The sequence below is a fragment of the Haliotis rufescens genome, unplaced genomic scaffold (assembly GCF_023055435.1).
Source record: "Haliotis rufescens isolate VD_foot unplaced genomic scaffold, xgHalRufe1.0.p SCAF_2, whole genome shotgun sequence".
NCBI classification, from domain to species: domain Eukaryota; kingdom Metazoa; phylum Mollusca; class Gastropoda; order Lepetellida; family Haliotidae; genus Haliotis; species Haliotis rufescens.
Window position 1 is genome coordinate 5,504,810 of NW_025963890.1, and position 12,907 is coordinate 5,517,716.

The window sequence follows — 12,907 nt, forward strand, 5'->3', positions numbered from 1 at the left end:
TTTATTTCGTTTTAATTAAAAAACACGACAGTGTTCAAGTTTTTAAAAACTAGAAGTTTCTGAAGAAGACAAAAGCGAAACGAAATGAGGGATATGTAATAATACTGCGACACGTTGTTATCTTTGGCTATTCTTCTAATGACTATATATACCGGAGTGAATTTACCTGACTCAGTGGTTGGAGACTTCGTACACAATGCTACTCTATACATTCATCAGTGTTTGTGTTTTGGGGGTTGTTGCTGCGTGTAAGTATTGTTTATGTATCAATTTTATTTTTATAATTCGAAATGATGTTTTTCCTACCGTTGCATTTGCTCTGAACGGTGTTAGAACCTACACCGAAACGTCGCTCCTAATTGTAATAAAGAAGTTGCTCATCCATATATCTTATCCTTATTTAATTTGCTCTGAGATGTTGATTTATCTTGGGATATATCTTGAGTGAGATGAAGTGATATCTCCAAGGATATATCGCTACAATAAATTTGTAGTACAATAATTTGCAGACCCTTGAAACGTCATCGGTTACGAATGACAACATATTGAAATGGAATCACTAATCAAGTTTTACACTTAGGTCGCTGGTTATTACTGTTTCCAAACTGAATCTTTTGTGTGTCTGGGATATCAAATTTTATTCTTTAGTCAGCAATGTCAAAAGTGAGTATGTCTTGGTTTAAGGCCGCCTTAGACACCACTTCAACTACATCACGATGTAGCAGCATGTTTTGGAGGAATGTCCATAGAAAGACGGAGTAAGAAGACGATTGCCAATTTGGTGAATCCAATGAAGACTTGTATAATGTAGCTATCCAAGCTACGAATCATAATCGGGGCGAACGCTGGGATTCCTGGACCTGTATTCTTGGGGTCTTTGTCATATAGATTACCGGACTAGGGGGCCCAGGTGGCCCAGTCGTCTAAGGCGCCGCGACTCGTTGTGCAGAGTTGCCCTTGGGCACGCCAGAAACCTATGATTGGGGGTTCAAATCCCTGTTCGCCCCGATTATATTTCTAGACCTGCATCACTTCTGAGACCTGCATCACTTCGGGCTTTCCTCCCACATTAAGCTGACACGCCGTGATATAACTGGAATACTGTTAAACCCAACTCACTCACTCACTCAATCACTCAGTAGATTTTACCGGACTAACAGAACAACTATGCGCCCCATGAGAGCCTAGGGACATTTTATATTTACATGGACGATACCAATAATTGTTTCTTTGTGTGGACAATAGTAGGCCAAAACAGCTGGTCTTTGCATTATACCCTTCGGAATGTCTTTGGTCTTTTCAGCTTCTGAGAGGGTGTGGCACGCTGGAACGAAAATTAGTGAGATTGTCACTCGGGAGAAGGGTCGCCTTAGCTCAAGGGTCAGGTAGGTTGTTGGATGCGATACATCACACTACGAAAAGCGTCATGATAAACTGTTGTGTAAATGTGAAATAACATTGACATTTATAAAACTATATTTTAGACGAAACTCCTTTGTTTGATGTCAGATGTTCAAGTAGTTTCCAAACTACACTTGTAGTACACAAATACAGTGGCTTCAGATATTACGTTAAAGACGAGGGTTCGATTTCTGCTGTAATATAACTGGAATATTGCTCAGTGCTGCGTTAAACAAACAAACAAACAAACAAACACCATTAAAAGTAATGGAAAACAACATCGCCCTCGCAAACCAACGTCGAAGTTCTTGCTTTGAAAGCAGAAAATCTCAAAAGTTTAAAATCACATTCGTAATCCAAATTTCTCTATTTTTTGACAAATCAACAATTGAATTCGATATTTACTAAACCTATCTGTTATTTATGTCACGTTATGTTGATAGATAATCTCATCTACGAGAGCCATTTTCAGAGTGGTCAAATATCGCTAAAGGTCCATACTGTAGACCTTATAGCCAGAGGTTGTTAGAAAAACATGTAAGCCTTTTCTGGACATGCTGGAACAAATATTCTGCCTCTCACAAACATCCCAGGAATGGTAAATTGTCGATAAGTTCAAATTAGTCACACTGGATATTGTAAAAACATAATGAAAATATGAAAGTGTTGACGTTAATAAATGTCGTAAATATGAGAGTAACACTATTTGACAAGCGCAGTTGTACCTGCTAATTATGTTTGCACCAAACTCTAGTTGAAAGTATGCACTTGTTGCTATTTTCACCTAATACCTGATTACAACTCCAGCTCCTGCGTGGACGACTTCATCTTCCGCCCAGAAAGTGGAATCTGCAACAACCTCAACAACCCAGGATGGGGAGCGCCTCTACAGGACATGAGGAGACTCATCAATGCAGCCTATGATGACTGTATGTGTCCGTAAAAATGGGTTTAGAAATATGAAAGTACATTATGCTTAAGTAAAATTACATAAAACTTTATTTTCAACTCAATGTGTTAATGGTACATATTTTCTATGTATCACAATTTTCATTGAACTATTTTAAAATTTGTTATTTACTTTAAATGTAAACAATAAATTTCAACAATATATTTCTTTTAAAGCTTCAATGTAATTCATAAAGACGGTATTTATATATACATGTTTACATGAAGATCTCCATATATACCTGAACGAGTTAATGGCACTCACAGCTAGAGGAAAGCCTCAGTTGAAGGGTCTACCCAGTGCCAGTCTTTTGTCATTTACTTTAAATGATCACATTAAATTTCAACAATATTCTGTTTTGAAACTTCAATATCGTTCATAAAGATGGTAATTTTATATATTTGTATATGTGTATCCATGAAGGTCTCCACATATAACTGAACGAGTTAAGTTAATTTCACTAACAGCTACAGGAAAACCTCGGTTGAATGGTCTACCTAGTGCCAGGGCGGTTAGTGTTGGGTGTTTCTCCGCCGACAGTGACAGTAGTCTGGAGCCAACGTTGAACCAGCTTGTCATGCAGTGGGGGCAGTTCATGGCTCACGATTTTGCTGGCACACCAAAGACAAAGAGTAAGAAAGTTTAAATATACCTCCTGCAACTATATCCCCTTTACTTCTTTCTATCTGAGAAAATATATCCTTTATCTCTTTCTGATTGCAACATTATTAACTTGATCTCTTTCTGCCTACATCAATATGTTCAAAACCTCTTTTTATCTAAAAAAATATTCTCTTCATATCGTTTTACCTGCAACAATATTATATTTTCCTTTTTGCAAGAATATTCCCCTGATCTCTTTCTATCTGCTACGATAATTTTATTATTTCTTTTTGCCTGCAATAAGATTTCCTATACCTCTATCTACCTGCAACAATGTCCCTTTACCTCTTTCTATCTACAACAATATCCTCTTTACCTCTTTCCATCTACAACAATATCCCCTTCACTTCTTTCTATCTACAACAATATCCCCTTTACCTCTTTCTACCTACAACAATATCCCCTTTACTTCTTTCCATCTACAACAATATCCCCTGTGCCTCTTTCTACCTCCAACAATATCCCCTTTACCTCTTTCTACCTCCAACAATATCCCCTTTACCTCTTTCTACCTCCAACAATATCCCCTTTACCTCTTTCTACCTCCAACAATATCCCCTGTACCTCTTTCTACCTCCAACAATATCCCCTTTACCTCTTTCTACCTCCAACAATATCCCCTTTACCTCTTTCTACCTCCAACAATATCCCCTTTACCTCTTTCTACCTCCAACAATATCCCCTGTACCTCTTTCTACCTACAACAATATCCCCTTTACCTCTTTCTATCTACAACAACATCCCTTTACCTCTTTCTATCTACAACAATATCCCTTTACCTCTTTCTATCTACAACAATATCCCTTTACCTCTTTCCATCTACAACAATATCCCTTTACCTCTTTCCATCTACAACAATATCCCCTTTACCTCTTTCTACCTACACCAATATCCCCTTTACTTCTTTCCATCTACAACAATATCCCCTGTGCCTCTTTCTACCTCCAACAATATCCCCTTTACCTCTTTCTACCTCCAACAATATCCCCTTTACCTCTTTCTACCTCCAACAATATCCCCTGTACCTCTTTCTACCTCCAACAATATCCCCTTTACCTCTTTCTACCTCCAACAATATCCCCTTTACTTCTTTCCATCTACAACAATATCCCCTGTGCCTCTTTCTACCTCCAACAATATCCCCTTTACCTCTTTCTACCTCCAACAATATCCCCTTTACCTCTTTCTACCTCCAACAATATCCCCTGTACCTCTTTCTACCTCCAACAATATCCCCTTTACCTCTTTCTACCTCCAACAATATCCCCTTTACCTCTTTCTACCTCCAACAATATCCCCTTTACCTCTTTCTACCTCCAACAATATCCCCTGTACCTCTTTCTACCTACAACAACATCCCTTTACCTCTTTCTATCTACAACAATATCCCTTTACCTCTTTCTATCTACAACAATATCCCTTTACCTCTTTCCATCTACAACAATATCCCTTTACCTCTTTCCATCTACAACAATATCCCTTTACCTCTTTCTACCTACAACAATATCACCTGTACCTCTTTCTACCTCCAACACTATCCCCTTTACCTCTTTCTATCTACAACAATATCCCTTTACCTCTTTCTATCTACAACAATATCCCTTTACCTCTTTCTATCTACAACAATATCCCTTTACCTCTTTCCATCTACAACAATATCCCTTTACCTCTTTCCATCTACAACAATATCCCTTTACCTCTTTCTACCTACAACAATATCACCTGTACCTCTTTCTATCTACAAGAAGATCCCTTTACCTCTTTCTATCTACAACAATATCCGCTTTACCTCTTTCTACCTCCAACAATATCCCTTTACCTCTTTCTATCTACAAGAAGATCCCCTTTACCTCTTTCTACCTACAACAATATCCCCTTTACCTCTTTCTACCTTCAACAATATCCCCTTTACCTCTTTCTATCTACAAGAAGATCCCCTTTACCTCTTTCTACCTACAACAATATCCCCTTTACCTCTTTCTACCTTCAACAATATCCCTTTACCTCTTTCTACCTACAACAATATCACCTGTACCTCTTTCTATCTACAGCAATATCACCTGTACCTCTTTCACTCTACAACAATATCACCTGTACCTCTTTCTACCTACAACAATATCCCCTTTACCTCTTTCTACCTACAACAATATCCCCTTTACCTCTTTCTACCTCCAACAATATCCCCTGTACCTCTTTCTACCTACAACAATATCCCCTTTACCTCTTTCTATCTACAACAACATCCCTTTACCTCTTTCTATCTACAACAATATCCCTTTACCTCTTTCTATCTACAACAATATCCCTTTACCTCTTTCCATCTACAACAATATCCCTTTACCTCTTTCCATCTACAACAATATCCCCTTCACCTCTTTCTACCTACAACAATATCCCCTTTACTTCTTTCCATCTACAACAATATCCCCTGTGCCTCTTTCTACCTCCAACAATATCCCCTTTACCTCTTTCTACCTCCAACAATATCCCCTTTACCTCTTTCTACCTCCAACAATATCCCCTTTACCTCTTTCTACCTCCAACAATATCCCCTGTACCTCTTTCTACCTCCAACAATATCCCCTTTACATCTTTCTACCTCCAACAATATCCCCTTTACCTCTTTCTACCTCCAACAATATCCCCTTTACCTCTTTCTACCTCCAACAATATCCCCTGTACCTCTTTCTACCTACAACAATATCCCCTTTACCTCTTTCTATCTACAACAACATCCCTTTACCTCTTTCTATCTACAACAATATCCCTTTACCTCTTTCTATCTACAACAATATCCCTTTACCTCTTTCCATCTACAACAATATCCCTTTACCTCTTTCCATCTACAACAATATCCCTTTACCTCTTTCTACCTCCAACAATATCACCTGTACCTCTTTCTATCTACAACAATATCCCTTTACCTCTTTCTATCTACAACAATATCCGCTTTACCTCTTTCCATCTACAACAATATCCCTTTACCTCTTTCCATCTACAACAATATCCCTTTACCTCTTTCTACCTACAACAATATCACCTGTACCTCTTTCTATCTACAAGAAGATCCCTTTACCTCTTTCTATCTACAACAATATCCGCTTTACCTCTTTCTACCTCCAACAATATCCCTTTACCTCTTTCTACCTCGAACAATATCCCCTTTACCTCTTTCTATCTACAAGAAGATCCCCTTTACCTCTTTCTACCTACAACAATATCCCCTTTACTTCTTTCTACCTTCAACAATATCCCTTTACCTCTTTCTACCTACAACAATATCACCTGTACCTCTTTCTATCTACAGCAATATCACCTGTACCTCTTTCCATCTACAACAATATCACCTGTACCTCGTTCTACCTACAACAATATCCCCTTTACCTCTTTCTACCTCCAACAATATCCCCTTTACTTCTTTCCATCTACAACAATATCCCTTTACCTCTTTCCATCTACAACAATATGCCTTTACCTCTTTCCATCTACAACAATATCCCTTTACCTCTTTCTACCTCCAACAATATCCCCTTTACCTCTTTCTACCTACAACAATATCACCTGTACATCTTTCTATCTACAAGAAGATCCCCTTTACCTCTTTCTACCTACATCAATATCCCCTTTACCTCTTTCTATCTACAACAATATCCCTTTACCTCCTTCTATCTACAACTATATCCCCTGTACCTCTTTCTATCTACAACAATATCCGTTTTACCTCTTTCTACCTAAAACTATATCCTCTTTACCTCTTTTACCTAAAACTATATCCCCTTTACCTATTTCTACCTAAAACAATATCCCCTTTACCTCTTTCTACCTAAAACAATATCCCCTTTACCTCTTTCTACCTGCAGCAATATACCTTTACCTCATCTACATGTAAAAATATTAACTTCACCCTCACACCCTAAACACCTTTTTGGCAATATCTCAGATAATATTCTCCTCTTTTCTCATGATCCCCCTTTCCTTACATTGCCCCCTGTGAAAGTCATACACTCAATCGGCCCGTTATGAGTGAGTGAGTATGGTTTTACGCCGCTTTAAGCAGTATTTCAGCAATAGCACGGCGGGGGACACCAGAAAATGGGCTTCACACATTGTACCCATGTCGGAATTCGAACCCGGGTCTTCGGCGTAACGAGCGAACGCTTTAACCACTGGGCTACCCGACCGCCCCTCGACCCGTTATGATCAAGAATACTTACAACCGTTCACAATATATTTCATTGTCATGTTCTCATCTGTTATAAGAAACTGGATGCTGTACAGGATTGGACAGCGACGGCAAGCATCCCGATTACGACTCTGAGTATGACATTCCCTATAAGCAATATTTGAGAATATGCTCCTATTCACCACACAAAACGATACAATATATCCAACGATATGATAACGATATTATATAATAATTTATTTTTTCCCTTTGGAGGACAGAACATATGATATTCTCGTGACATTATTGGTCCACATCACGAAAACAATCTTCGCAAAATATATGCTGTAAAAATGTTTTAGAATTATTTTATCTTCAACAGATTTCGTTTGAGCATTGAACGATACAGTTTAAGACTCTAAGGCCGAAACATGTTCTATTTTCAGTGGGAATTGCTTCCCTATCGTTATACCGTCCGGAGATCGTTACTTTAACGAATGTCTGGCATTCACCCGCTCTGCAGCCTCCCCACATAGTAAGTATTACTTATCTACCACTACAGATGTTGTATACAGTCTTGCACTAGACCCTCATGGAATATTATCGTCCTTAAATTTCCGTTCTTTGTGTGATGTTCAGTTCTGTTGAGATGGACGTGTTTAAGTTTAATGTCACTGCAAGAAAAATAGAACCTTAAAGATATACGTTGTTAAACGTATTTAATACGGCTGTTCCATGTTTGTCAAAGTTACAGAAGGAACGCATTAGCGAGTTTAACATCATTTGAACATATTGTTTAGCTATATCAATGTCAGCATAGCGCGGTTGACCCTACCGGAACTTAGGTCAGAGTGATGTGAGGTGAAATTAGGTTTCCACTCGTCCGGACTGATGCTAGTTTTATGGTGCTAGCCCACTGAGAAACTATGCCACAAAGTCCTTGTTTCATATCGTAATGCTGAGCGTCAGGAAGGATAACAACAAGTACCATCTTTTGACGTCTTTTATTATGGCGCGGCCGGGATTCGAACAACGGAAATCCGCTTTCCGGGCAGACGCTCCGTCCACTACACCACGGAGGCGATCACTTAGGTCTGGGACTTTTACCACGCGAGGTTTTTCAACGTGCAAAGCATTTACGTGCCATTTTTCTGGTGGGCACACGTCAGAATACTGTTGTTTAGCCCAGGACAGATAAGTTAAAACGATGACATTAAGAAAACCGTTGCAAACTGCCACACAGATGAGGGACTGGTTGCAACAGACAACTGGTGTGAGAGTACATGCCCGACGTCCATGTGTCATCCCACAACCTACATGCACGTCATTTGAATCAGTGGCGTCAGTATGTAGGGAACGCCATCACTGGGATTATCATGTTGCCGGAGAATCCAGGTTAACTCTAGACTTCGATGACCAAATGAATCGAGTTTGGAGACGTCTCAATGAGCGTTTTATGGACGTTTTCGTCATACAGCATGATCATTTTGGGGGTAGGTCCATTATGGCATGGGTGGTATAAAAGAGTCACGGGTCAATACCATCGGGACAACATTTCACCACGTTCCATCTTTCAAGATGATAATGCACGTGCTCATCGTGCAACGATTGTTGCCCAATTCCTCCAACAGCAAAACATCCATGTCATGCCATGACCAACACTCTGTCCTGACCTTTCCTCTTTTGAACATGTCTGCAACGTCTTTGGCAGACGTATACGTCAACGTCAAATTCTACCCACCACTCTTAATGAACTCGGTGTTGCTCTCACTGACGAGTGGACACAACATGAATCAAACAGATAAGAAGCTAGCTGGAAGAATTCTTTCATATCAGAGGTGGTTTTATCCGATGTTAATGGCGTTGGCTGCCAAGGCAAATTTCAAATGTGACCCCGACCCCTTTTCCGCTACAATATCATCAAACCAATCATCATAACCCATTAAATTTACTCCCCACCAGCCGATCATATCATTTTCAGTTGCCAATACCATAATAGATCAGATGTGTCAGGATGATTGCCACTATCCTCTACTTCTTTCTGCAAATATATATTTACTCACTCACTCCTCACCACGTTCTACAGACACGTCACCTCGGGAACAGTTCAACATCCTCACCTCCTACATCGACGCCAGCACCGTCTACGGAGGCTCAGTTGAGGAGGCGGACGAATTAAGAACCAAATCAGATGGTAAGTATAATCCGAGACACCCACGCATTCTGTGCAGGAAATGTGATTAATACGTATGTGTATGAAACCATTTTATCCATAACGCACAGCATCGTTACATGACGTGCATGCACGTGTGTGTGTGTGTGTGTGTGTGGCTGCTTGTACTAGTCCGGACTGATGCTGATTTATAGTGCCAGCACACTGAGATACCATGCCTCAGTTTACCATGAATACCCCACTCAGACACAGTATACTGACTCCGAGCCGACCAGTCCTTGTTTTAGCCCCTTCATGCTGAGCGCCAAACAGGGTAACAACAAGTACCATCTTTTAACGTCTTTTGGTATGACGTTAAACCCCATTTCAACTCACCTTCTACATTTCATTACATTACACTTTTGAGGTACACTCGTGCATGCTCCTTCTTCGAAAATAAAACAAAAGTTGTTTGACATTTTCAAATTTGACGCATCATTGAGCAAAAGTACGCCTGATGCTATTCTTTATTTTGACTTGTACCTCATGTTGCCGTGTTTGTTTTCGCGAACACCTTGTATTATCACTTTGTGAGAGTGATTCATAAACACATGCTTATGGCACAGTCGGAACCGTACAACGGACTCTGATTTAAGCGAATATTTCTTATGATTATGGAAAGGGTTTTGTTCACTTTAATCCTGAACATGCTCTGTCATCATGCAGGTTTGCTGAAAACCACTTCTGGGGGCGACAACCTGCCAACTTCCGACAAGACGTTTTGCCTACAGAGATCCGGGAATAAGTGCCCGGATGCTGGTAGGTATTTTACATGTCATTCTTATTGGATGAGTATATATCATTTATATATTTATTTATTAAGCAGAAGACGTGTTTGGTCATTTTTTTAGACGCATAGTACAATATCTATTGAATAAAATGGTGCTTCTAAAAGGGTTATATTATCAGTTATAGTGTCTTCAGTTACCGTATACTGTCATATTAGGTGATCAGAAAAATATTGGACAGGCGGCAGAATGTTTCTTGTGATCTAATATGACACCAAAGATGACAACTGCAGAAGCATACAGAATGTATTATGCCGAAACGTTTACACTATCTGCTATCTTTATCAAAATGAAAACTTGACACTTACAACCGTTGACGTTAAGGGTTAAAGGGAGACTACTCTTTAAACCTTAGAGCCAAACGTTGAAATTTCTAAACATTAACGTGTTTTGCACATCACAATTAATGAAATTAAAATACCAAACAGTGTCGAATAAGAATTTCTGTAACGAAATTTTCATGTGAAATATGAGAGGTGGGTGTTGAATAATCCAAGATGACTTTTGTTGACGGTGCACGATTTCACATTAGGTAAATAACAACCCTCTTGGATTTTTACTGGCGGTATACGGGCTCATATAGGTTTAGTATTTCTGCTATCCGACTGGCCAATCTCACTTTCAAGCATAATAAAGCATCATATCGTTACACTATCAAAAACATTTTTGGAGGATATTAAGTCGTAATGACATATAACTGTACACAATCCTTTTATTCTGTGCTGGTACTTGAAATATGTGATTTCTGGTGTCCCCCGCCGTGATATTGCTGGAATATTGCTAAAAGCGGCGTTAACCACACTCACTCACTCACTCACTCACTCACTCATAGGAACAGACATTGGAAACTTGAAACAGTCGTCCACTAGTTTGGAAACACAGCTGCGACCTGCTGTCATAGATAATCATATTCCGGGGTAAATGCCTGAGACCGCATTACGTTTTTCAGCCACCCAATCACCAGTTACAGGCCCCTCATGAAGAACCGGTTTGAGCAACCCCTGCTTGTCGTAAGAGGCGACTATTAACGGGATCAGCTCGCTGACTTGGTTGATGCATGTCATCGTGTCCCAGTTGAGTAGATCGATGCACATGATGTCCATCACTGGATTGTCTGGTCCAGACTCGATTATTTTCAAAACGCCGTCATATAGCTTGAATATGTCTGAGTGCGGCGTTAAACAACAAACAAACACACTTGTTTCAGGCGACTGGCGGGTCAATGTCTTCGCTGGTCTGACAGCCACGCATACGCTGTGGGTAAAGGAACATAACAGGATTGCAGGGGGTCTTGCCAATGTACACACTGAATATGACGATGAACTTCTCTACCAGGAAGCTCGCCGTATTGTCATTGCTGCCATACAACATATCACTTACAAGGACTGGTTGCCTCTGATCCTTGGAGACGATTTCTACGATGCTTTTGACCTCGGCACTACATATGCCTATGACGCCTCCGTTGATGCAGGGCTGTACAACAGCTTTGCTACTGCTGCTAACAGATTTGGCCACTCTCAGCTCCGCGCAACGTACAATGTGAAGGACCACGCCAATCTCAAGATCGAGGATATGTTCATGGATGTAGCCTATGCAACTAATGGCATCAAAGAGGTCTTCGAAGGGCTCCTGGCGGCCAAGAATCAGAAGGCCGATGAGAAGTTTACTAATGGTGAGTGCGAAAACAATGCCATAAGTAGACGACTTAAGAAAGCAGAGCGTTTCTGATTTTTGTTGGTTGTATCAATGTGGTTTCTGGGAACATTTTGAAATCGTTCATTACTGAAACGATTTGGGTTAAAAAATCGATGATATTTTTACAATTATTAAACTCCATCATCCAATCCTTGGTTGATATGCTAGTAGTACACGGACAAAGTAATTGTCTTAAACGACAAACAACAAGAAATCCAGCGCTAGTGCCATATGGGGTGGAAAAGGAAAACAAACGCAAGTGTTTTTGTTGTGACAGGCGACGGCAGCGACTGTACTGGTTGCGGCGATTTCAACTGTTTTATTGCTTGAATTAGGATGTTCCGCTGACCTACCGACAATCTTAGTTCAGTAATGTCTTCTAGTGACATCAAGCACAACGCAACTGGACTATCAATGTCTTCGTCATTCAAAATTTGTGCGGTCTTACTGTTCAGATGGCTGTCACTGCACCATTGTCGAAAGTCGAACTGACTTGGCTGTTCGTTTCCTTCGCCTTTTTTATTCACAGACATTCTTCTTTGAGTGAATTTAAACAAACAGACTGAGAAAAATCACCAAATTCCTGCACAACGTGTAGTTTGCAAGTTACGTTTGGCGCCTGTGACGTGTCCCTTGCAACAATAAAAAAACAAATACCGCTTACAGCATAATCAGCAACTGACAGTCTGGATTGTCTCCCCTTGACTGTTAAATAAATGGACAGTAAATCAGATACCATGGCATTGCCGTTTAAATTAAAATAAACTAGGGTTTATTTCTCACTATATAATCATCGTTCTATGTGAAACCGGATCTCTGGTTGAGGATACTGGTTATTTAAGAAGTAAACAACGACAACGAGTCTTTTTTTTCTTATATGAGATATCAGCGTTATGTACAGCCTCTTAAAGGATGCTGATAAAATATGCAAGCTTTAAAAAAGTTACCTCAATTTTAATAATGATGACGCCCTGAATAGAATCCGTCCTCGGCAATGTCGGACAAGTCCATTTTATGATTATCTGTACTTTTCTCCT

General features: G+C 39.8%; 1 protein-coding gene across 2 annotated transcripts in view; it reads left to right on the forward strand.

Annotated features, from left to right (window-relative positions):
* Positions 1-166: 166 nt before the first annotated feature.
* The window catches only part of LOC124112747 (peroxidasin-like), a 42,979-nt gene continuing 30,238 nt past the window's right edge, over positions 167-12,907 (forward strand). The window contains exons 1-9 of one of the 2 annotated variants that reach the window (XM_048399536.1): positions 167-248; positions 1,304-1,385; positions 2,209-2,330; positions 2,818-2,982; positions 7,274-7,331; positions 7,622-7,710; positions 9,262-9,369; positions 10,054-10,146; positions 11,383-11,847. In XM_048399536.1, the coding sequence (XP_048255493.1) occupies positions 197-248; positions 1,304-1,385; positions 2,209-2,330; positions 2,818-2,982; positions 7,274-7,331; positions 7,622-7,710; positions 9,262-9,369; positions 10,054-10,146; positions 11,383-11,847 (1,234 nt within the window). In that variant the 5' untranslated portion in view covers positions 167-196. The remainder of the gene's footprint in view (positions 249-1,303; positions 1,386-2,208; positions 2,331-2,817; positions 2,983-7,273; positions 7,332-7,621; positions 7,711-9,261; positions 9,370-10,053; positions 10,147-11,382; positions 11,848-12,907) is intronic. The other variant, XM_048399537.1, reaches the window with a different exon arrangement.